We start from the raw sequence: 26,547 nt of genomic DNA, 5'->3' as shown, positions 1-26,547 counted from the left end.
ACTAATACACTGTGCAATACAATATTTATAATAGTTTCTGTCTGTATATATAATATTACTGTGGATTCTCTTCTGTTCTTTACTGTTTTTTACTGTTTTTTATTGCTCATTTGCTTATTTACAATACTTATTTTGATCTTGTGTTTTTTTTATTTACTATATCTCTTGTTTTGCACTATCCTCTTTGCTGCTGTAATCCTGTAAATTTCCCCGCTGCGTTACTAATAAAGGATTATCTTATCTTATATATATATTTGTCCTCCAGGAGTAAACCAATGGGGGAAGAAACACACTTTATTTAGCTCTTTTATTTAATTTATTTTGGTTACATTCAAACGCACAAATTTCTCACATTTTCCTCCCACAATTGAATCTTTAACTTTACCCACTTGTTGTCCAAAAAAAAATAAAAAATATCAAATATCTAACAGAACTTGTCCCATCTTTTTTTTTTTAAACCTATAAGGATCCTATAGGGCTCATTTCCCACCGCCCTTGAAGGCAGCACCGCCCCTCTCCGTGAGTCCGCCTCTGCGCTCCAGCCGAGACGCACCGACGGACGAGCTGCGTGGGGAGCCGGTCGAAGGACTTTCCTATAAAAGCCGGGATCCCACTGACAGCCGAGCTTGTCTCTCCGTCACAGGCAGACAAGAGCCGAGAATCCATCACACAGCTCCGGGAAAAACCTCAACCTTTAAACGGGAAATCTTAGTCTATGGTTGTGACCGACGCACCAACAAGGATGTCCCGGACCGACGAGGTGCACCGTATAACGGAGAATGTCTACAAGGTAAGAGGCTGGGTTCAGTGCCCGCTCAGCATGCGTCCTCCTGCCGCGGAGGGACACCTGCTGCACCGGTGGAGGGCTGATGAAGGAGCGTTGTTAGAGGACAGACAGTGGACAACTTTGATCCAGTTAAAGACTGCTGTCCTGTTGTGTTGTGGAGTGATTTCATGATAAAGAAAAAAAGCATTTCATTGTTTTTTCCTCTTTGTGAATGAATCCAGCTCCTAGAGACTGATGTTGGTCTACAAAGGCAGCTGATTGTCTTTCCTGAAAGGTCAACTGATCAATTATTTAGTCTATTAGAAATCAGAAATGTTAACGAAGCCTGTCACAAGTTGTTAGAGCAAAGTGTCTTTTTTAAAAAAAAAAAATCTATTTCCACAGTTTGACAAACATCAACAAAGTCAAATGACAGCAATAAGAAATGCACAAATAGGCATGAAATAATATGCAGTATGGACTAATTGATTGATTGAAGCACAAGTGGAACCACTGGAAGCATCCAAACTAACCTCTATATCTGGTTTCAGTGTTTTTTTGTTTTTTTTTGTTGCAATATAATGGTGCAAGTCAGTCATGTACATTTAATTTTGCCCTCGGGGGCAGTTCAGTTCAAGTTTCTCCACATATTCCAGAAGATCTCACCATCTGTGGGAACATACTTGAAGCAGCTGAGCTAGAGACATTACCTGTGTGAGAGAGCACAGAGGCTCCAACATGTCTCCATTGGACCCAACTGTCTTCATTTTGGGGGGTCTTTATTTTTGGTAGTGACTTTAACTAAATGTTCTCAGTGGTTTGCATTTCTATGCATTTATTGATGCTTTAGCAGGAAATCAGTGTTGTCATGATTCAAATAGTTGCAATAGTGAAGCTGAACTGTAACTTTGCTGTTCACCCTGTGCTTCTGCAAAAAAAAACACCTCAAGTTCAGATGCAGTTTTGTGACTCAAGTCAAGAAAACTCTAATTACTCAACATCACAGGTATTTTAGGGGAAATTTCGACTTGGTCTGAACGGACCACCCTGCACTCGCTGAAACTCGAGAGGCTAAAGGTGACAAACGCTCTGCTCCCTCTGTGGTTGTTTCCCACAACAGAGCTCCTCTTCAGCAGAGGCAGGTGGGTGGGAGGATGAGGAGGATGAGGAGGCGGAGGAGTAGGTGTTACTCCTCGCTTTCACTGCTCTCAGGGCATCTCTCCAGGTGAGGTGGATTTCAGCAGCGGAAGCACAACAAGGGTTTTCCTTTTATGTGAGGAAACTTGTTCACTGTTCCACAAGAACGCTCCGAGTAAACCGGACCGCCTGAAAGCTTCTTCGTACGGGAGAGCCGGTGCAGGAGAAGGAGGGCTCACTGAGCCACAGGTCCGTTTGAGGAGGTGGGGTCAGCGAGAGTTCACAGGATGGTGTGATTTTAAGAATTCAGATTTCAGATTGTGGCCGACTTTAAAGCTTCATGAAAGCACACATGTAAAAACAAACACACTGAAAACACTCTAATGAGGGATCAATGGAGCACAAGGAGAAGGAGCCTGATGTTGTGACCTGTGGGAGGTTTCTTTGCATCGTTAATAGTCGGAGTTGGAGAGAAACCACAGAGAGGAGGATGAGGAGGAGGAGGAGGAGGAGGAGGAAGATGGCCAGAATCTGTATTCATGTGAATGTGTGCTGGTACTGCAGCGTATAAGTAGGCAGTTCTGTTTGAAAATCAGTGCTGAAGTGATTAAATAATTGGGAAAAGATGAATGGTAATGATATTTAAATCATAGATTAAGTCATTTATTAAGTAAAATTAAGAACATTCTGTTTCCAGCTTCTCCATTGTGAGGGTTTGCTGCTCTCCTCTGCTGTGTATCATTATAAACTCAGCGTCTTTGGGTTCTGGACTGTCGATCAGGAAAAACAAACCATTAGGAGATGCTACGTTGAGCTCTGGAGATAAGTAATGGCCTTTTTTTTTTTTTTTTTTTTTTATATGACTAAAAGACCGAGTAATCAATAAAAAAGCGTGACCATTAGTTGCTACGCCTCAGCAAGAGAACGCCAGCTGTGGAGTATAGAAAAAAAAGAAAAAAAAGAAAAATGCCAACATGCAGAAATGCAACCGTGGGGTTTCTTCCTGTCATCAGCAGGCTGCATCATTACGGAGTCAGTGGGAGCAGAGCGCCGCCGCCAGCTTGACCCGCCGCTGGGCGCCGACGGCAGGAGGCCTATGCTTGCTGGTGCTGCAGTGGTGGTGGTGGTGGTGGTGGGGGGGGGTTTAGAGTCGATCCAATGAAGGAGCTGATCTTTGTGTGTGGCTAGGTTTAGATGAACTAACAGGTCTTTATTAATTCATTAAAGGCGTGGGAGATGAGGAGGCCCAGAGGTGCCAGCTCCCGTTAGATAACACTCACGTCTGTGTCTCCAGAAAGGTAGAGACGGCAAATGTCAGCCATTTAAAATCATGCAGCATCAATATGGGGATCGGGAGCATCAATTACAGAACGTAATATCACAATGAAGTGTCAAGCAGAAAGCCGTACATGGTCCATGTTTGACTTGCTAGAAAATGTTTGCAAATGTCTAATCCATGATGCTGATTGGCTGATATTGGACTTGCATAACGGTTACCTAAACCCTCTCAGGAAATAGATGTTATTTATTTTTTTTCCTTTCAAGGATGACTGGCGCAAAAATTGCATGTGAGTCAGCGTCATCTGTGCTACAATTGTGTGGAGTGTTTTGCAGGTTCACAATGAAAGCTGGAGCCACTAGCGTACACATTTTGTGTTTGTCAATAGGTTTGATATTTAAAAAAATCAGCAGCCATCATAACAGGGCAGCTGCAGACGGTTAAAAGCAGAGAAGAGTGAGGTTTAATTAATCCCAGGTGGTTCTATACAAACTGAGACCGATGACCTTTCCCTGGATCAACACTATTTCTTTTTTTCTAGCCGCTCCGCATGCTGTTTGTTTGTTCGACTATTATCTGCCAGAATACAATAAATCAGAACCAACAATAAAGCAACGAAGCCTTAACCTCGCTGCTCTGCTGCTGAAACAAGAGATGCTGAATGTAATTTTTGGATGACTCACACGGGCGAATATGTGCGTGTGTGTGTGTGTGTGTGGGCAGTGTCTCACGACTGCATGTGTGTGTGTGTGTGTGTTTTTCGCCAGTTTGTCAGATAGTGTACTGTTGAGTGGTCGACATCGTATCTGTGTCTGTAACGTTACCTCACATCAGAAAAATGTAAATACTGAGGGGAGTTAAACGTTAGGTGTCAAGTGAAAGCGTCCCTCTGGATTTGGTTTGTTGATTAGCGCGTTCCACCACTGATGATGTGGGTAAAGTGTGTTTTTCCTCAGGTTGTTGTGGCTGCTGAACAAGCACCATCTGTATGTTTATTCAAGAAGCGTATTCAGCCGAGCGCTGTAATCCCAACAGAGCCGCAGGCGCCGTGTGTCGAGTGGAGCTCGGGTGTCGGGGCGAGGCTGGATGGAGATTGTGTTTGGTGGGTTTAGATGGTGGGAGTGGATTATCAGAGAGAGATCAGCTGATCAATGGATAGATTTTCATGCTTTCTTCAGTGTGTGTGTGTGTGTGGTGTGTGGTGTGTGGTGTGTGGTGTGTGTGGTCTTCTACCAATCACGTCTTCCAGCTCCTCGTGGAGGATCTCGCCACGCGTGACAAGGCCAGATAGCATCAAGTGTGGTTGATATAGATATAGAAACAGTCTGTTATTGTTTATGAAAACACATGTTGAGATGGCAATATATATATATATACACGTATATGTGTGTGGTTAATTTTCCGAGCATCCATGAAGAAACTGCATATACATGAAATAACCATGTTTTTAGATTAAATACAAAGTTGCATCCAATCGGTACAAATCCTGTCAGTCAGACATCGCCGTGAAGCAGCCCTACTCGTTGATCGTTAGCGGATTTATCAACAATTTTGATTATCAGTTAATTGAAAAGTCGAACAAAATATGAAAACTTTGCCGGTTCCAGCTTCTCAAATGTAAATTTGATATTGTGTTTTTAAGAGATGGTTGGAGACTTCTGGAAACGTCACTTTTATGTTAGGGCTTGGCGATATGGAGAAAATCAAATACCATGATATGTTTTATTTAATACCTCTGTTGATATTGTAGGGTTGACTATTGGCTCTTTCACAAATAGTTACACAATGAGATTTTTGATAAATAATCATCAGTAACAAGGATATAATGACTAAGAGGTCAGTTCAGAAAATGACATCACTTTACTGTAATGCAGCCTTTAAAACCAAGAAAAGACGACTCTTATGAGATATCTTTATATCACATTATTAATATAATATCAACATATTGTCCAGCCCTATTTTCCATTGTATGTACATAATCTTCATAGCATCAAGTTTCATTTCTGGGCAGTAATAGTGTTCCTATTGGATTATTGGATCACTTTCTCTTATTGTTGTGAAACTTGTACAGGAGCAGCGTTATAAAAGGTATACAGCATCAATCTCTTCTCGAGCTCCATGCTGTATTAGTATTTGTATTGCTGTAATAGTATTTGTATTTCCGTCACCGGGGGAGCATCCTCTAGTGATTGGAGCTACAAATCCCTCCGTAAATATTGTCATCTTTCCACGTCCAACCTCCACAAGACACAAAACTACGGCAGCGCTCATGCGAGGCCAAAACTATTTGTTCTCAAGGGACCGATTTCTTTTTTTTTTTTTTTTCAAGCATGAGTAATGCTAGCGAACACTTTATCCCCACAGTCACACAAGTACAATCTGCTCAGTTCATTCCCCCTGTTGAGCATTTCTTAACCAATGTGGACAAAAAGCAGAGAATCCCAGTCAACAATAATAGTTTTCTGGTCATTTTCTCAAACATTCTGGGGAAAAAACGTGTATATATACAGTTATATCACAGTTTATATAGTTTGTATCATGGCCACAGCCAGTGTTTCATCATTATTCAGTTGGATTGTGATTAGTATATTGCCGTCTTATCAGAGTTATCGCCTGTTGGTTGTGTGTTCTCAGACAGCTGTTGCTGCAGGTGAGAGGCAGGGAAAAGATAAAGTGCAGCAGTGGATAGATGGAGAAAGGGAGGTTTTTTTCTGATTTCTTCCCCATCTTCCCTCCTTCTCACTATGAAAAGATGCCTTGGTTTCATGTGCAGCCTCAGCACTGACCAGTGCAGATAGAACTGCTTTGTTCATGTTTGAGGTCATTTGAGGTGAAACCGAGCCTCTAGCCTCGGCTCTCATGTGGATGGAAGCGTATCGAGTCCTAATGCTCGGCTCAGGCAGGATTTCTCCAGTGTGATTGTTTCAAACCACTGATTCCTCCTCTCTGATCAGTCACACATGCTTTCACCTCTGTTGTCTCTGTTCGGAGCTTCATCACCGGCTTTGTGCTTTTGTCCCTGCAGAAAAAAATGTGCCTCCTCAAGCTCGGGGCTTTGTTCTAGCTCTGTGCCTCGTTACTAATCTTTTGGGCAGCTTCAGTGTTCCCGAGCGTCATCGTGAGGCTGTCTGACGGTGATGGGGGTGGGGGTGGGGTTTGATCGTGTTATGTAAGAGGGGAGCAGGTACAGTGTTCTACTCGTGCACTCTAACCTGCATTGAGTGTTGTATTATTGATCATATTGATTATCCTGGTTTCACGGTTGAGTCATGAAAGTGTAGGCAAGAAACAAACTCATAGAATCAAACTGTATGTCACATCTACATGTAACAGAAGACTGACACATTTAGCAACTGGCTGGTGAAGATGTGGATAAAATTAAGCAGCTCAGGAGTTTGTTGAGACCAAAACAGTGAAGTGGTTATTGGTCTTGCAGGTGGACACAATGGCTGTCAAAATTGATGTTCATACATTTCTTCTTAAAACCATATAGGTTCAACTATTGGAATATTTATTTCTGCGCATTATGTCCATGGCAGCGTGTCATAACTGGCGGTAAGCGACGCAGAACTTTTGTCGGACGCCTGTTTCTATTTATTCCTGTTGCTCGCTTTGAAAGTGCTGCAATGGACGAGGAGGTGCTGAGGATTTAATGATACCTCCTCAATTCACTTCAAAAACCTCCATAATCTGGTAGCTGGATGAAGGGAGATTCTCTGAAAGTTTCCTGCTTGCTGTTGTCTGTATTGTATGTCATATCCAGTAAATATCACAATACAAAACATGTGTTTTCTGTTTAAAAAGTACAAACATTGGATGATAGGAAGTATGTGGCTGAATAACATTCAGTTTTATTAGCTAGAAACGCTTCAACATGACATTATTGTCACCGTTTGGCCAGTTTATTTTTTTTACCTAGCCATACAGATTTTAGGAACCTAAAAACACATAATGTCGTTAACAGAATTTCGAACTGGCATCCTCTGTGTAGCTTGTTTACACTACACTTTACATATGAATAAAATATTTGTCTTTAAGCAGAGGCTGGACCCAGAATCCCCCTCCAGAAGGCATCACCCCGGAGCAGGAGTGCACGGTGGTGCTATCCTTTTATTATTTAGATTTGTACCAACTGCTCTGTTACAACAGCGCTCTCATAGCTGTCAAACAACATAACTGTTGGCATCTGGTGTGTGTGTGTGTGTGTGTGTGTGTGTGTGTGTGGTGTGTGTGCGCTTCAGCAGCCTTTAGCACATCTGTAAGTTATCTAACTGGAGCTGGAGGAGAGGTGGAGGCGGTCAGGGAGCAGGAGGCTGGCAGAGGATGAAGGGAAAGTTACTGGGACAGATCTCAAAAGAGAGACAGAATGAATGGAAGCAGGGTGAGAAGACAGGACTGACTCTAATTAGACTGAAATTAAAGCCGGAGAATGACTGAGAGGCGAGAAAAAGCTTGAATCTCCTGCTGCAGTGTTTGTGTGTCTGTGTATCGAAGTGGCTGCAGAGTTACATGTAGTCTGTAAAATGAGGTGAAAAAGAGGTGGGCTCCCTCTGTGGGATTTTAAAGTAGAAATGCGCCATTATCTCACTGCTCTACCAGACTGCATCCTTTTCAAATTTCACACAAACGCTCCTGCACGCTATGCGGATACACTGTCGTACGTCATGTCTCTGCACGGGAAGATGTTGCCCAGAAAATGAAACGCTCCCTGTCATATTTTATTTTAAAGACCCTCATTGTGGCCGTCGCTATTTGTGAATGAACACACGCACTTGTGAACATATGTGTCCGTGTGAGCTCATTCACCTTGTGTGCGTGTGTGGGTAAAATGTGATGCGTCAGTCTGAGGCGGCGATGATGATGATGATGATGATGATGATGATGATGATGATGATCAGCTCGGCGGCAGGGGAGACTCCCTCCCTCCTTGCTCTCACTCTCCTCAGGACACCGTCAGCTTTCCTGTGGTATGAACCGAACGTGAGGTGAATAACGATGGGGTTGCCCTGTCACGGGTGGGGGGGGGGGATTCCAGCACTTCCATATATGGCGGCGGAAGTGCCCCCCCCCCACATCCCTTCCCGTCTCCTCCTAAAGCTGCATCCGTGGAGTAGGGGGCGCTGACTCTGCCACCGCCTGCAGATAAGAGCTCATCTGAAAGGGAAATTGGCTGAGTTCACACACACACACACACACACACACACACACACACACACACACACACACACACACACACACACACACACACACACACACACACACACACTCTCAGATAGGCAGTGAATTTTCATCTCCTGAGGGCGTTGAAGCAGTGCAGCTTTAGCGCGGTGATTGTCACACTGACTGAGCAGAACAAACATTGTCCATTTCCTGGGAAACAGAATAATGAGACATAACACTAATGGACATAATACCCCAGCTTATCAACCCCACACACAGTATATATAATGCAGTGGGGATACTATAATGGCTTTTTTACACATTAGCAATAATGGTGTCCACTGCTTCTTATTTTAATACACAATGCACATATGAATGTATGTGTTCGGGGGCACAGGTTATGGCAGAGCGGTTGTATTGGATTGAATCAGATTGCACAGGTGTACACATTAAAATGGAGTGTGTGAGGGATTAGAAAGTCTCTGCCGGCAGCATAATTCAGTCAGGTGCAGATCATATGCATGTATAAAAATAAATGAAATGGTTTTGCTGCATGGCAACAGTTTTGGTACGACCCTCTGTAGTTTGAATAAGACAGGGTTTCTGCACACAAAGCCAGGACAATAAAGAAATGTTCTTCCCAGTTTGGTAGAAGAACCTGAGTATACATGTAGGGTAAGTTTTTGCAAGTAAGAGAATATTTTACAGCCTGTTTCTTGCGTGCTTCATCATTCATAAAGAGTGTCGTATACAGAGCAAGTCAATCATTTTACACAATTAGACTCAATAATGAGGCTGCCATGTAATTACCATACATATGCAATTACAGCCGAGAAATGCCGCTGTAATATCCATGAATTTTGTTTGTGTTTATGAGCATGATTCAGCAGTGCACATTCACAATATTAACATGCTCTAAATGTTACTTATTTGAAAATAGAAAGCACACATTTTTTAATAAAAGGAAATAAAAAGATTCTCCTTTTTGCCTTAAGTAACAGTAATTTGTCGGCCATAGAGGCTCAGCTTTCCTTAATCCAACATTATAGATATTAGGAATAAATGTATGAAATATTGAGTATACATCCACAAGTAAACAATATATCATGAGGTGTGACCTTGACAGGTTTAACCTCAGCGTGACACGGGTAAACTTTCGCATAAATTCCTCACATTATGAGCATGTGCGTTCACTTTGCCCCACCGGTTCATTTATTGCAACATGTGCAGCTCAGAGAGGTTTTTCTCCTCATTGTTGAAACGTTAAGCTTTTTAAAAGGAGGTTGTTGTACTGCTCGTTACATGATATGTTAATTCATTCCTGAAGGAAAAAGGCTGATACATTTCAGGCCAAGCCACCGGCAACATCCAATCTAATCCATTTGTACTGTTTGGAAAGTTTCCGTCAGGGTTCGTGAGAATGAACACAGCTCTCTGTTTATCAGTACAAGTCTCTGATAAAGCAGTAGAACAGAACTGAATGTGGATTTAACTAAAGAAATGGCTTCACTGAACCGTAAGATAACAAAGGCACACATGCACACACTGTGGGAAACTGTTGCATCCCATCATGTTATTATGTGTATTACCAAGATGTTATTTGCACATCTATGACCTCTTTCTGCTCTGTTGTAGATAAATTTAATTAAACGTCGGGTATATGATACAGCTGGAGGGTAAGCAGAGGAGTATGTGTTTGTATGTTAGGACATCACCTGTGCTGTTTGATCGAAAACGTCAAGCGGTGACGGCAAATTGCTTCTGTGCTGATTGTGAGCGTGTGAGTGATGAGTGTTTGTACACCAGCTGACACATGAACACGCTGAGAAACGTGTGTGTGGTGGCAGGTCATGGAGAGGAGTCACACACACACACACACACATACACACACACACACACATACATACATACACACACACACACACACACACACACACACACACACACACACACACACACACACACACACACACACACACACACACACACACACACACACACACACAAACAGTTAAATTTGATGACAGGGGGTCACCTTGACTTGTGAGTGGTTGCCAAACACACTCCAGTGTGACGTGAGCCCTCGCCGTTTCCAGGGTGACCATCTAGAGTAAATGGCCTTTCCTCTGTGTGTGTGTGTGTGTAACCTTCATATCCCCACCAGTTCACACACGTTTAAACAGCAGGGGAACAGAAGGTGAACTTTACTTATCACCACTGAAACCGTTGACTCTGTGGGGATTACAGAGATGTTATTTTTGGGTCCACAAGCATCCGCTTTCACTTTTTCCAGTTTCCCTTGAAAGATTCTCTAGAGACTGATATAATATGTGAGTGATTAAACTTCTCATTATTATTATTATTATAATCATGATGTCACCTCCATCATTGAATCCTCTGTGTTGAGAGATGGAAGTGACCTCTGATTTAGTGATGTTCAGGCAGAGATGGAGAACTCTGGAATAAGTTTAACCTTGAAGCAATGTCGTTAGAGCACCTTTTAGTTTATATAGGGACTTTTAGTGTATTTAGTCAAAACGTGATTTCAGAATTATTTCTCAGAGGTTAGTGTTTCTGTTTCTGTATGAACTTAGGAACTTTACATCCATCTTGACGAAAGACTCCATCATCCCCCCAAAAAAACAGAATATTTCTGCTGCGTTGGAGACAGACATCTTGGCTTTTCAGTGTTTCTAACACCAAAAAAGCATCATAGTCGCACAACAGTGTGTTACATCCTGGGACTCTTGGATTGAAAATGCATAAAAGAGAATGATATAGAGAGTGGGATCAGGAAAGAAGTATGAAAATAACAGACCAGGTGGAGACAAGAAACACCACAATGTGAATCAAATGCAAAAGCAAAAACAAAAAGCTGTGTTCAATTCATCATCCAGCTTTTTTTGAAATAAGGTTTTAAGTTTGTTGTCAGATTTACACACAATCAGGCCATTTTCTACTGTCAAAGCTTTGGTTACCTAGTAACAATTGATGTTAGTGACTTCTAGATGTTTTGGGTAAAACTGAGCTAAATTTGGATGATAAGTGAAGGTTTTCTTTTAGATATCCTGGTTACATATATCATTAACTTGATAATAATGTGTGTTTAGCACATTTTTCATATTGAAATGCTGTTGAAACTATGTTTTATATCTCTCCTTCTTAACCTGATGTAGCCCAGATGTTAACTGAAGACAACTGGAGTCTTTTGACTTGTAAATCTCCAAATCAGTGCTTCCTGATACCTGATATTTAAAATACTGTATACACTGATTTTAGAGCCAGGCTTGAACCGTTAATAGCAAAAAGGTGTCAGAAAATAGTATTTTTTCCGTGGTCATTGTATAAATACAGATAATAGAAATATGAATCTATTGCCTGAAGCCATTAGCTTCAACTCAGTTATTTTAAAGTCCTCTGCCTCCACCTGCTCCTCCCCCCTCTCTGGGGTTGCCAGGTCCTTTCTTGCTGGTTTAGTATGTTTGGCAGCGAGCGGCGCAGCAGGTTCTAATGGAGCCACATGGCTGGATCGGCTTTATAGCAATTTACGCCCCAACATGATATGAACCTGCTGCTGTTTATGTAGGCTCTGACTCACCCTCACACTCGAACAAACACACACACACACACACACAGACTGCCTTCCCCACACCGTCGTGGCAGATCCAGCGAGGTCACAATGTTCTTAATGCTGCATGTTTTCGTACCTTTGTTCTCTCGAGTGTTTCGCTGTGTGTGTGTGTGTGTGTGTGCTTACATGTGTGGGAAGTCACTACTTGATAGGAGGTTGTACTTTATTTTAACGCCCAAATTCTTCCGAACGACAAACTATATTTTTTTGATGCCTGGGGTTATAATTTAATTTGCAAATTCAGATTTTATTTTCTTTAAACTCAGGACTCTTTCCCACTGGACAAAAAAACCCCATAAGCACCCACTATCATCTGGATTTAGGCTAAGTGAATATAATAAATGAAATCACCAGGGATTTGGACAATTATCATTTATTAATGTAGAAAGCACACACTTAATATGCTCTCCTGAAAGCCACCAGACTCCTGTTAGACAAGTCATTTTAATTTGCTGATCATGGAAACACACTTCATTTAAGCTCAACAGAAACAAAATACAACTCATCTTTCCACTGTGCAGCAGCTCACGATAACCAGGTCTCCTTCTGTCGATTTCAACACGGATTTATTCACTATGAAGCATTATCAGAGAAAAAATAGGCAGCACGAGTGTGTTTAAACACCGATTTTAAGTACTAGTTTGTACACATGCAGTACTGATTGTGCAGGATGTACGGATAATGTATGAGTTAGTGAGTGACTCTTGTTGTTTGTTGTTGTGTAGCGTCAATGAGCTTATAAATGATATGGTAACGTGATATCTTATCAGTATAAACCATTTTTGCTAACTAAAGCTCAACTATAGAGCTTACTTTGTTGTTTAGGTACAAAGGCCTGTTGTTGTGGCTCCCTGTCAGACCTCATCAGATGAAATAAATGAAACACTTTGTTTTTCCCAAAGCAAAAACTGTCAAGTGTTCACAAGCTGCTTCCACGGACAAACACTGAAGAAAAACAGCCTCACCTCTACAGAAAAACAATCACAAGCCCAAACCATCATCATCCTTCCTGCAGAAACTGATGCTACATGGCAGCCAGTCCTGCCTGCCAGCACAGTGAACAGTGAACACACACACACACACACACACACACACACACACACACACACACACACACACACACACACACACACACACACACACACACACACACATAAACACACACACAGGACACAAACAGAATTTTGAGCAGGACACAAACAGAATTTTATTCCAGAGTTATGCTTACACACACACACTCACACTTGGATGCTTCCAGGGTGAACATATGCCTCTCCGACCGGCAGAAACATCCTCTAGGTGAGACGAAGAGGAGCTTGTTTTCTTCCTTGTGAGGATAAATATTTCAGGTGGTGGCCAGACCAACAACATGTCCGTGTGAGATGAATTGTACTCCTCTAAGGTCGTGTGTGTGTGTGGGATGGCATGTGGATGTTCACGTGTTTCCAGGCTTCCACATTACCTGAAAGGCTGCAGGAGGACTGAGTTCTTATTCTATTTTTTTATTTTAAGGTTGAAAAAAACACTTATTTTCATTATCGGCTATTCTGCAGATTATTCTCTTAATTCATTGATCAATTCCATACACTATACTGGATATCTCTTTTTTTAAGTTTGGAGTTTTTGCTACTTCCATCGCCACAACAAAGACTGAGTCTGGGTGGAGCGGTGGTCATCCTTCATTATTAAACACTATAAAATGTACCGATGATTGAAAACAGAGAAAAACTGAAAATCCTCACATTTCAATAGCTGGTTACAGTGAACATCTGGCATTTTTCTTGATAAATATTTAATAGTTTAATGATATTTTTATTAGTTTAACTAATCCACTAACTAACTGTTAGCAACATGAGTTTTTTTTTTCTTCAATATGCCCAATGTGATTCACGTCATCTTAAAGTCGTCCTCAACACTTAATTTGACTTTAGTCTGGAGTCAGCTAATTCTTTGTATAATATATTTCTCTCTTCTGCGTGGGATCTAGCTGATGCTCTTCATGGTAGATTTTAAAGTATTCAGTGATTAGCTTTGCTGTGGTTTTTAGTCCGCTCCTGTCAGAGAGCCAGGTTGTTAAAAAATGCTTCCTCAGTGACACTGAAGCTGCATAATGATTTAATAAAAACACTGCATCACCATCATCTGTGGATAGAATCGCACTGAGATCAGTAAACAGAAATCCTGCAGCATCTCTATCACTGTTTGTATCTAGAGGACCGTTTGAACAGAGCTGAAGATAAGATTAGTTGTTGTGCTGGTATTACAGATAACATTCGGTCGTGTCGATCAGAGATGAATCACGTTTATGAGAGCCCCCCCTCCCAACGCTGCAACGTGATAACACAATCCTTGCATTGTTATTGAGTTTTGGCATATAATTGGCGAGGTGATTAGCCGGTCAATTAAAACGCATGACCGAAGCAAGCGGGCAAAGTGAGACAAAGCAGCGTTTGCTCGGAAAATCCCTCTCATTTCGCATGCTCTCGATCAAATGTGGTCTTTCATTTAGTGGAATGCTAATCAGCCTCCGTCCCCGACGCTGAAGGAACAAGCTCAGCTGATTGAGAGTGGATTAAAACGGGATCGGCCGACGAAATGATCCCCTTAAACTGCATGAGCATGTTACGAACGGGGGACGGGGACGGGGGGGACTTATGAATGAGTTTGTCATTACCATGTGCAGGGCAGCAATGATGGTGATAGTGACAGGTGCAGAGTCTTGGAGTGCTGTCAGAAGAGTCTACTTTGGAGATTATTCACAGCTAACATGGTTATTGTGTGTGTCTGAGGGGCAGAGTGGAGTTCCAGTACAAACTGAACTGGGTTTGAAAAAGATCAAGAGCTTTAGATTGGAACCAAACTGGTAATCAGTGCAGTGAGCTGTTCTGCTCCGTCATGCCTGATTAATACTTCGGTGGTTGTGCAGATTGCACATAACATGTCATTTCCTCTTGATTTGGACCCACAAGTCTGTTCTTTAGACAGGCCTATGCTTCTTAATGTTGTCATTACAGATGTGAGGTACTTGTCAGGAAATCCCTCTCATCATATTTAATAGGTGTTGCGTCATGCGTCTCTGCACCAAGATTCTTTGCAGAAATATATATTAGGCTTTAGGCTATGCACAACATGTGCAATTTTGCCTCATAAAGGTCAGCTGCTTTGGACTTTGTTGCTTTTTGCCTCTAGATAATAGTTCGTTTTTACCTCTGTGTTTCGTTGCAGCAATGCTCCGGGCCACAGCTCACCCTGATACAGAACAGCCAATACAAGGAGTCATTTTTAACTATTTGTGTGTGTACAAATTAAACAAACAAGATCGTTTGTGAGCTTGAACTTTCGACTGAGCTAGTGTAGCTGTTTCTCCTTGATACCAGTATTCATGCTAAGCTTAGATAATCTCTTTAGAGTACAGACATGAGAAAGGTATTGATCTTCTTCGCATTTTAACTCTCTTTGCTAGACAAGTTTGTTTCCAAAGAAAATACTCAATTTGTATAGCACATTTCATACAAAAATGAACAAAATAAGATCAGATGGAACAGTAACAAGCAATAGCAAATAGCAGAATGTTGAACTATTCCATTAAGTAGCTGTTAATACTTAGGTGCTCCCCAAGTAAAGGAAAATAAAGAGCCTCTTCTTTCCCTGTTTTATGATTGTATTGGTTGTCAGGTGTCGCCCGTGTTTTCCATAGCCGTGGTTAACACATCAGTCACAATGGTCGGAGGAGTTTAACTTATTTTATTGAACTAAAAATATGGTCTTGTCGTGTTGTGTGCACTTCTTCCGACTTGTAAATCGGAGGTGTGTTTATTTGGTATGTGAAACACTGAAGATATTTTAACAACGGCCACACCGATTCAGCATAAGAATGCGAGGCATGAGGCCAAACCTGTCCGACAGTGAGATTACATAACACATCTCATCACTCAGTCACAGGCATGAACACACAGAGACAGTCTGTTGATTTAGACATGAGAGCTGGGCCACTCTCCATCCTCTATATTTATTCTTTTGTTGATTGTCTCTTTCTTCCTGCCAGGCGGTGGTACAACCGCGCCGGTGATTACGGTTGCTGGAGTTCTTCCACTCACTCGGTTTGTTGAGCAGCCGATGGCCTTACGTAAGAGAAAATACACCCAGGGATAGGAAAGAGGGGCGAGAGGGGGAATCTGGGTATAAATAAATAGGTTTGTTTGTCCTCAGAAATGCACAAAGAGACGCCACTAACCTCTTTTTCTCTGGTGTGTTGTGTGTGTGTGTGTGTGTGTGTGTGTGTGTGTGTGTGTGTGTGTGTGTGTGTGTGTGTGTGTGTGTGTGTGTGTGTGTGTGTGTGTGTGTGTGTGTGTGTGTGTGTGTGTGTGTGTGTGTGTGTGTGTGTGTGTGTGTGATGACATCAGACGTTGTAGGAATGTTTGAAAAATCTTTTCCTGAGAATCCATAGCATGAGGGCTTTTGATCAGAAGTACCATCCAGAAGTCGGCCTCACATAGATCAAAATCCTTCTCCACGTTATTGATTATCAGCCCATTTCTCTCCCCGTCCCACTGCTCTTCACTTCCACTTGATTTAAGCACCTTCAAGCTGTTCTCTCTCTTCATTCACCGGGCAGTCAGCCTACTTTTCTCGCACCCCTGTGTCTTGCTGCCCTACTTCCTCTTTTTGAAGTCACGGAGAAGTTTTGTGTACCAAGGTGACTGTTGTGCGTCAGCCGGCGGACATTAGCAGGCGTCCCTCGTAGCGAGCAGCCACCAAAAGCTGTCTGTCAACCTCAGATGTACTCTCCTCTACCCCCGCCTTATGCTCATTCTTCTGTCCACTTAACTCTTACTTTTCTACTCCCATACTGTTAAAATAACCTGTTTGACTGAAAAACCACTTTAACTGAACTAGTACTGACTGTGTGGCCAGGTCTTGATTGTCAGTCGTTGTAATGATCCTCCTCCGTCTTCCCCTCCTCCCTTATTCCCTTTACCTTCTCTCTGCTTCCTCTGCTGCCATTTCAAAAGTTATAAAAGAAAGTCAAAGAAAGAGAAGTGCTGGGTGTTAAATTACTGGGCTTTGCCGGAGCTGCAGAAGAAGTGAAAGGGCAGCTTGGACTGAGGGGGAGGCTGAGTCACTGCAGAGACACTAAAACTCATTATGTATTTCTTTGTGATTTATTCCTCACCCGTTAACGAGGACTCCTTGATGTCCTAATGTGACACACTGTGTGCTGACCAATACTTGGTCATCTGCAATAAGCGAGCGAGAGATTTAGATTTATTCATTTATTTATTGCTTTGAATATATGAAATCAGTTCTGGTTGAGTCTTTTCTCCCTGTTGTTCTGGTCACATCTCATGTTGCTGACTGTTAAATCTGCACTGATCATCATCTGTCTTTTTGCTGTTTGCTGTTCAGCGGTGCAGCTGAAACCTACAGGAAGACTTGAGTACGTTCAGATTTAGCGGTCGACCAATTAAATTGTTCGGCTGATTAATGTCATGTTTACATAATAGGTATCAGCTGATTCCTGCCCTTTCAAGACCAATTATTTCTGAAAGTATTTAACTGAGCAAACACCAGCGAAGACTACTAACTTTGTTTATTTCTTTTTTTATTGCGTATGTTTCAAATTTCCATTGCCTCTCAGAAACAAGGAGATGCTGATATCTGCTAGTGCACTTTAACATTTTTATTTCTTTCATATAAAGTTCAATTCTTTAGCATACCTGCAGGGCTATTTATTGAGGGTTGCCAAGTTGCCATTGGCAACCAATAATGAGAAATTGGCAACCAGCTCCTGGCTTTTTGACACATAAAACAGAGAAAGCAAACAGCAAAACATGCACCCCAAATTAAATTAATTTCATGAGTGATATTTAAATATTGCTGATACAGTCACAACCAGAACCAGCCAGCCTATAGACGTGCGTTGGTGTGTTTAATCACGTGTGCAGATGCATCTGTTTTAGAGACAGTGGTGAAGCAAATTACGTCTTTTCACTGTGGGTTGAAAAGTTAAACTGCCCACATCACAAATGATGTGCAAATTGATTCAACTGACAAAGAACCAAAACCAAACAGGAAATCTATAAAGTCTTGGATGACATGTATACACATGTTCATTAATTAGCTGATATATATCTGCTAAATATCTTATTTTCTCAAAATATAAGGTGACTAAAAATGGCAACTGTATTTTAAGTTTTGGCAACCAAAAGCTGATGCCTGGTTGCCTGGCAACCACTTTTAAAATGAAGCACTGAGCCCTGATCTGTAGACATTTGTTTATTGGTCAACCGCTATTCAGAATTGTCTGTTCTGATCAATGGCTGAGAATGAGCTGATATGACAAATGATGAAAAATGAAATGTTACGTTTCCACATGTGTTTCTGATCCACCTTGATCTTGAATCCTGCAAATTTCCCCGCTGTGGGACTAATAAAGGATTATCTTATCTTATCTTATCTGAAAGCTCTCGATAATATGACCTTGTTTTGCACTGCTGACTCCAGAAGCATATTCTGACCGGACCAGGATGTCACTGTGCCAAATTGTCACATGGTGTTGGTCACAACACTTACCTCTAGTTGTATCTATCCATGCCGATAGTCACGTTTGGAGATATCCACCTATGAGATTTAGTGGCACTGTGACTAGATACCACCAGAGATGAGTGAGAATAAAGGTGTTATTTCTAATTTTGGTGAACTGATCTTTAAAAAATCAATTAGCAGGAGCAGTGTGCGAGAGTACAGAGAGTGTTGGGGAGATGGAGGGAAACTGTGATGGGTCCAGGTCTGCTGCTGAGCTGAGGTCAGTCAGCAGCCAAAACCAGGTTTTATTTTATACTGTCAGCAGGGGAGGTGAGGCAACAGCCCCCCCCCCCCCTTCCACACCCACCCCCACACACACACACACACACACACACACACACACACACACACACACACACACACACACACACACACACACACACACACACACACACACACACACAGAGAGTGACTCTCTCTTTCTCATTCTTTTCCACTTTATTTCATCCGTCCAGTCCTCACCATGAGCTTGAAATGAATCCCTGATCAGCTGACTCTGCTGTGTGTGTGTGTGTGTGTGTGTGTGTGTGTTCATGACCCAGTAAAGACTGGTGCTCCGTCGTTGTAGCTCATATCAGTGTTTGTATCAGTATCTTTCCGGTTATTTGACTAACCAAACTTGCTGTTTTTTCCCCTCCTCTTCCAGTCCATCATGGAGCAGTTCAACCCCTGCTTGCGGAACTTCATAGCCATGGGGAAAAGCTACGAGAAGGCTCTGACCAGTGAGTACACACAACCATTTCTGGTTTCCTCTCCGTCTTCGTCCTTCTCTCATTCCTCCTGTCTGCCCCGTAGTCCAGGCAGAGGGCCAACAGACCCGACGCTTGGCGCTGCTTTTATATCCGCTTCATTTATCCCTGAGTAGAGATGTGGTGCGATGACAACACAGATGTTCAGAAGCTTCTCGTGTTGTTCACGTCTGCATCAAGCCAGAGTCGCCTCCAGAATTCTTTAAACTTGATGTCTTTGAACCACAGAAGCTAGTTTGTTGAAGTGACAGCAGTAATGTCCTCCTGCAGAGACAGTCATAGAATAGCTTTTTCAAATGTTAAAGATCTGCTTGTCAGAGATGACACTCTGGGGTTGATGTCCTCTGATTGTCCCTCTGTGATGATGTCCATGTCCACACGTCGTCCTCCCTCTGAAACCGGTTCATTGATCTTAAATGTCCGCCTCTATTGTGCCTCCTTTTGTCATTGCTTTTCGTGGCTTGCACAGGGTTTTGCGTGTGTGTGTGTGTGTGTGTGGTGTGTGTGTGTGTGTGTGTGTGTGTGTGTGTGTGTGTGTGTGTGTGTGTGTGTGTGTGTGAGAGCAACAGAAAGATTGAGGTGTTCGTGCAGCAGTGGCTCAAGGTTAAAGACAAAAGCACTGGTAAATGTCTTGGGGGGAGCTAAGTGGAACAGGAGGAGTCGCGAGAATCCTGGTGCCCCCCCACGGGAACGAGGAAACGAGAACGCGCCGGTAACCAGGACAAGACGGGGTACTAGAAAAGAGGGGGGGGCGGAAGAAAAGGTTGGAAGAGAATTATTCAGAAACAGACTTTAAAACGAAATATGTGACATATATAGAAATAAACAGCCTTCATCGTTATCCTGAAGAACGTCCTGCAGCTTATTAGTGTGACATAGACTTTGATTAGAGTCACCCAGTCAGCATTTGTTCAAATATTTCACGCTTCTGCTTAAAAACGCTTTAAGCTTTGAGCATGTCGAGCTCATTTATTGATAAGAGAACCTCTTCTCCGCCGCACTCTTTCATGTCACTCTGCGGGGAGGAGGTTATCGGGCTCGTTTCGTATTTTCAGTGATGGTGCAGCTGTTGCTCGGTACGCTGTGTGGAGCAGGGCTCTCCTTTTGTGTGCAGGGAAGACTCGGCAGCCAGCAAGACCAATAAAGGAGGACTCACTCCAGTCTGATAGATGAGGCTAAAAATAGCACTGCGACTCCCCGAGTGGGGATTACACTTCATCTATGCCAGGCGGGGGCACAGAGGAAGGGTTTAGAGTAGAACCCAGCAAGTATCTATTGTCACTGGGAAAATGCCAGTGCCACCTCTGTTTTTATAAAAGTAGAACTGGGGTTGCAGGTTTGCATCTCTGGAGACGGTGGAAACCGGCGTGATGGAGGGAGGAAGCTGACTTTTGTTTGTGTTGTTTGTTTTATTTGGGTTTGATTGGACTGGATGCGGGGTAGTTTGGGATGTGGTGCTTAGCTGGGATTCAGTCTTTATTAAAAAAATCTTTATTACAGGTTTGTGCAGCACTGTTGCAGGCTGGGAAATAATGTAGGCAGAGAGAACATCTCACCTGGCTACATGTGTGAAAGGAAAGAGAGGCCATCAAGCACTAAATTGGTACTTTTAAAGGTCAGAAGACATCTCGTCGAGGTTAAAACTGCGTTACATTTGGCTAAGAGAGAGATCTAGAAGACATGTTTAATTATTATATTTCAATCAGCGGGACAACTAGAGATCATATATATATATCTTTGGATAACATACCAACTATAGTGCTGCAGAAATGAGTGAGCATTTGTTCACTTCCTGTCCCTCGTCTCAAAGTCAATGTGTTTTCTGAATGTGTTTCTGGTTAGATCTCTGAAATAAGGTCCATGTTTAACACAAGCTGAAGAGATTAAAACGTTTTGTTCGATAATATGGATATAATAGGTCAGTAAAAAAGTGACTAAATGAGATGATGAACCATCCTCACTAGAACACTAGTCCTCCTTTAGCTTCGTGGTGGAGACGTGAAGTCATGTGACCGTGGTAGAGTTCCTTTATAGCCTTTAACAGAAGCTCTTTATTTTACTCTTCAAAAATCAAAAAAATTAAATAATTTGTAAAGATTATCTTGATGAACAAAACCTGTAAGTATCATAAACATTTGTTTGCTACAAAGATTTTTTCAGAAATAATCAAACAACCAATGGAAGAACCCCATCTGTCTAAAACAGAAACTCAAAGATATTCAATTAACAATCGTATAAAATTGAGAAAAGCATCAATATTGTCAATATTGCTGTCATTTAATTGTTTAATTTCAGTGTGATTCTAACTACACATACAATAAATAATATTGAAACACTGACAGCTCATCTAAAAACCAATGTATCTCTCAGTTTTAAACTGTCTAGTTGTCTTTTGACCTGCGAAGCATCAAATCAGTGCTCTCTGAATGTGAGAAAGACCTGATGGACATTGTTGAAGAGCGGCTTTAGTGTGAATCTCAGCTGATTTAGACCTACCTCTTGTTTGTGCCTCATTTACACCGACACTCTCCGCTCTGTATCGGCTTTATATCACTGTCCTAATCCTCTTTACAGGCAGAACACTCCTTCTTCTTCTTCCTCTCTTCTCCTACCTTCCTCCCTCGCTGTCACTTTTCAACTGACCGACAAGTAAAAGCTAATCCCGCCTCGTCTGGCCCCGCTCTCCTCCCAGCTGGGATTTCTTCAGACATCGATTAAATTAGCCGTGCTCACCCAGCCGTCCCAGCCTCACGTCCATCACCTCTGTCAAGCAGTTATATCCCACCTAGGCTTAACGCAAGCCAGGCTTAGGAAAAGCCAGAAAAAGGGGTCTTGGCTTTTCTCTCTGTGATATTGCGTGTGTGTATATATATATATATATATATATTATTATTTTATTTTTTTTTTCATGGGGAGGGTTGCACCGCTGTGTAGAGATTTACTGGCATGTTATCGCGGTTCATGGTTATGATAAAGAAGTAAAAGCAGTACAAGTTATTTCAGAAGTCGTCTCAAGAAGACAGTTTTAAGTATATGTTTCAGAGCAATAACTTGCATAGCAGTGGGCTTCAGTGTCTCTGTGGACTCTAAACTCAGAATAGATTTCCATTGTTTTCCATATGGATATACACTTTGTCTAGTTCCCCCTCTCTCCTGGGGATTCTGCATGAGTGTCCTCTGGCAGTTCTAAGCACAAACACCCATCAACATGACGGCCATGTAATAAACTCAGCCTTCATCCATATGTATGTCCCGACTGGACATGCGTCCTCTGTCGTCGTGGCTGTCAGTCGCTGTGTGGCTAACCCCTGACCTGCTTTAATTCACCGTCGCTGCTGCTTGAAGCCATCTTGTCCCAGTTTTTTTTTAAGGCTTGAGTCACCGTTATGTCTCTGAGCCAGTGTCCCCGGCTTCTGGGACAATGCATCGCAGAGAATCATAGCTGCCTGACACGCTGTCTTTGAGATTAAAAGTGCTTTGACATCATTGCTATAGAAAGTTGTTTGTCAGCATTCCTTCAAGTAAGAGTTGCTGATGTTCTGCATCAGCTAATGGGGGTCCTAATAAAACCTTACTCCTTGTAGAGAGAAGATAAGATGGTGCTGTAAGGGATTTTTAAAGATTCAGTTCATCCAAATGAGAAAAAAACATTTTTCTGCACACCCATAGTGGTATCTAGCCACGTAGATAGTCTTTAATTTATCTGCTGAAAGTAGGCTTTGAATGCTTAAAGTAGCTCAAATTTAACTCTTTTTAATTGTTATTTTTAAATCTCATCAATCCCAGTATTGAATCCCACAACGTTTCGTTTCACAACTAAAGTATGTAAGTTTAGCAGTTTTTCTGTATTCATATACTATTCTATACTGTACTTTAAACTCGCTTCAAAATTCAGACTTCCTGAATCAAATCTAATTGTCTCTCACTTGTTCCTGAAATAACTCCCCACATCAGCGCACACTTGTTTCAAGGCTTAGGGTTGTTTTTGGTCTTTTTGCAGACTAGTGCCTCTTTCTCATACTCATGTTATTATGCTGAGTGCAGACAACAGTTTACTGTGCATATTAATTCATATATTTAATTAATATTAATTAATATATTTAATTAATATTAATTAATTAATAGTACAGCGGTCTATATGGAAGTTATTTATTATTATTAGCGACATTATTTTTGCCTGGATGTGCTTCAATTTGTAATAAAGAGGGGGATTCATCCGATCTAGAATGGAACCGGCTACGAAAACCCAGTCCTTGTGATGGCAGATTTAAGCGATGGATTAGAACTGAAATCTGTCTCATGGCTAGATACCAATATGGTTAAAATGTTTGTCTCAAATTTGGGTAAACTAATCCTTTTTAAAAGGAGTTTACGCCAAAGAACTTTGTGCTGAAGACATAGTTGTTTTAACTTGCTTGACATTAGTCTCTGTAGCTGTCTCTCTGTTTCCTGTAGTTGCCTCCATAGAGCTTTTTCTTTTCCTGCCTGGTCTCCATTTCCGCCTGTCGCTCCTTATTTCCCATGCCCAACCTTACCTCTCTGGGGGGTGGGTAGGCTTTAGAGGGGTTGCAGAGCTGAAGAAGATATCAACTCTGCACCCGAGGTCTGATGCCCAAATGCTTCCATGTTTCCAGGTGTCACATATGCTGCAAAGGGCTACTTCGACGCTCTGGTGCGGATGGGCGAGATGGCCAGCGAAAGTCAAGGCTCTAAGGATCTTGGTGAGTCCTCGTAGTGGCTGTAGCACCCCTGGTGGGGTGGAGGGGGGTTGCACAAGCAGATGGTGAATGGGATGGCTCGTGCTTTTGAGCAGAAGCAGCTGATGACCGACATGAAACCAGACACACGCACTCACACAACTTATTTGGTGCTTAAAAGGATGTTAATCCTAAAAACAGAGCATTAGTCGGCATTTTACTGCAATTTGGAGCTTATTTGAAGCGTTATAACCCTCAATTCATATATCAAAAACATTCTAATTTGTTAAGAATTAAATCTACATGTTTGTCAGAGCATGCCTATTTGTTTAATCTCTTGTTTCCCAACACATACAGGAAATCTAAAAGGCTGTCCAGTTGTTTTTATGTTGCACCACTGTGAGCAAATTATGAATTCAAAAATGTGTCAGGTATTTGGCATTTGCAACAGCACACGTGGAGATGGATTTTTACTTTGTGTTCACAATAAACCCCTCAATATATTGACAGTGCTGATGGACAATCAGGATGTGAGGAACCGCTCGGTCAGCTCTCAGCAGCGTGTTGTCCGGTTTTGGTTGGATCAGCACTGGTTCTGCTCATTATAGACTTATCTGTAGTGATAGTTTGCATAGACGAGAATTAAAAGGCCCATTTCCAGCAGATACACAGGTAGGAACATCTGTATGAAGTCAGCATAGCATTGACGCGCTCTGCTCAAAGTTGTGTCTTAGTTCTCCTCACATGGCGGGGAGTGTGACGAGTCTGCGTTAGCCTTGGATCACTGCATCCACCTCGTTCTTTTACCCTGATGGGACTTAAGATAGGAGAGGAAGGAATGAGGGAGGGATGCTGAGAGGATGGTAAAACGGGGATATCTGAGGAGAGTGAGGAGGATATAAAAGCTGCATTCATTATTCATGGGGAGACCCTCTTAGGATTCTCCCTTTGCACTTTTTCTGGAGCCTCATCATTTCATTTTTTTCCTCCCCGTGTCTCTTTGACAAATGCTTAGCTGAGCTTGTGTGCCCACTCTAAATTTGAATAGTGAAAAGCTCATTACCATCCCTCCATTCAGCTTCAACAGCATAGTTTGTACACGGATAACGGATATCAGCCTCCTGCTTTAATCATGCAGCTCTATTGAACGTCCAACCAATGACTCACCTTAAACGTTCAATTATGAAAAGCCACCCCAAAGCCTAAGTGAATGCCTTTGTATTGCAAGACCGTTATTTCAGTTTCAAAATGTAAGACTTTAGAAAGTGAATACCACTTTGTGTTCCAAAGATGTTTCCAACTCGTCCGTCATAAATTCTTCCGCAACCGTTAAAAGTTTTTTGCATAAAGCACAGTATACATGTGATTATGTTGGGCATATTTTGCTTTTTGAAGAAATAAAAGGTGTGCAAGATTTTTCTGCATCACGATGACTTAATTAAAAAAAAGCATACTAAAAAATGTAACTTGCTGTGCAAAAGTCTCGACAGAATATCCCATCATACATCTGTACATCCCCGTTTCCATCAGCTTGTCGCTCTGTTGTGCATTTCATGCTTTCCTTCTCACACGACATGTGCTTTTGCCGTCTTTTGTCTGCATGCATGTTGCAGTTGCCCGTTTTGTCTTCCTTTTCTTTTTCTGGCAGCCTAACCATGACTCAGCAGAACCTCCCTCTGCCTCCCAGTGAAATGACAGACTAGGCTAAGCAGAATGGATTGGTGCCGTCTCCACAAATCAGCAGCGCTCCGAGCAGCTTTCATTTGTCCAGACCGAAGGGACAATCGCTTTCACAATGCTTATTGTGTTGTGGAAGCTTTAGCATATTTCATTGCTTGAGTTGAGCCTCGCGGCTCCAGAAAATGACTTTGCAAAATGCAAAGAGAGTATTCTCAAATTGTAACTTCAGGTTACATAATAATAATAATAATGAGTCATGCACATTAAAGCTCTGCCAAATGAATCCATGCATGACAATGTTTCAAGCAGATGGAATATTTGTTTATTGGTAGAGTCATGTGATAGTAGGGAGCTCAGACACACATCTTAATCTTATCTCTTTAGCTGACTTCTACAGCCATTTTTGCAGGGAAGCCATTTTCCCCAGTCTCTACTGATGCACATGAATGCGTCTTTTCAACATAGTTTCCTTACATATGTTTGAAAGGCAGGGATCATAAAAAGTAGACCAATATTTACATACAGTCTCATTAAATATATCAAGGAAAGCACTGGATGGTTAAAGATACATTAACCCCTTACTGAATAATGACCAGCTCGCTGTACATTATCCCGCGTATTACACTGCTACATACTAAAGAAATCAATAATTTCTCGCAAAATGTGTATATTTTATTGATTTAAAACTGATTTAATAGCTCCTACTAAAACAAATTGTCCTCTTGCTGAGTATGGAGTACTGCGTAACCAGCAATAGTCTGTTATAAATAAAAAAGAGAACGACAAAACCATCAGACAAACAAACCTGTGCCATGATGGGTGGTAGAGAGTGCCAATTAAGAGATTATTTCACAACCATTTTC

General features: G+C 41.9%; 1 protein-coding gene across 2 annotated transcripts in view; it reads left to right on the top strand.

Moving 5' to 3' along the window:
• Positions 1-506: 506 nt before the first annotated feature.
• baiap2b (BAR/IMD domain containing adaptor protein 2b) overlaps positions 507-26,547 on the top strand; it is a 57,307-nt gene continuing 31,266 nt past the window's right edge. Inside the window, exons 1-3 of one of the 2 annotated variants that reach the window (XM_054598730.1) lie at positions 507-790; positions 19,205-19,280; positions 23,942-24,028. In XM_054598730.1, the coding sequence (XP_054454705.1) occupies positions 716-790; positions 19,205-19,280; positions 23,942-24,028 (238 nt within the window). In that variant the 5' untranslated portion in view covers positions 507-715. The remainder of the gene's footprint in view (positions 791-19,204; positions 19,281-23,941; positions 24,029-26,547) is intronic. The other variant, XM_054598731.1, reaches the window with a different exon arrangement.

The sequence above is a fragment of the Anoplopoma fimbria genome, chromosome 5, assembly GCF_027596085.1.
Source record: "Anoplopoma fimbria isolate UVic2021 breed Golden Eagle Sablefish chromosome 5, Afim_UVic_2022, whole genome shotgun sequence".
Lineage (NCBI taxonomy): Eukaryota > Metazoa > Chordata > Actinopteri > Perciformes > Anoplopomatidae > Anoplopoma > Anoplopoma fimbria.
This window is presented reverse-complemented; position numbering and strand designations above follow the sequence as displayed.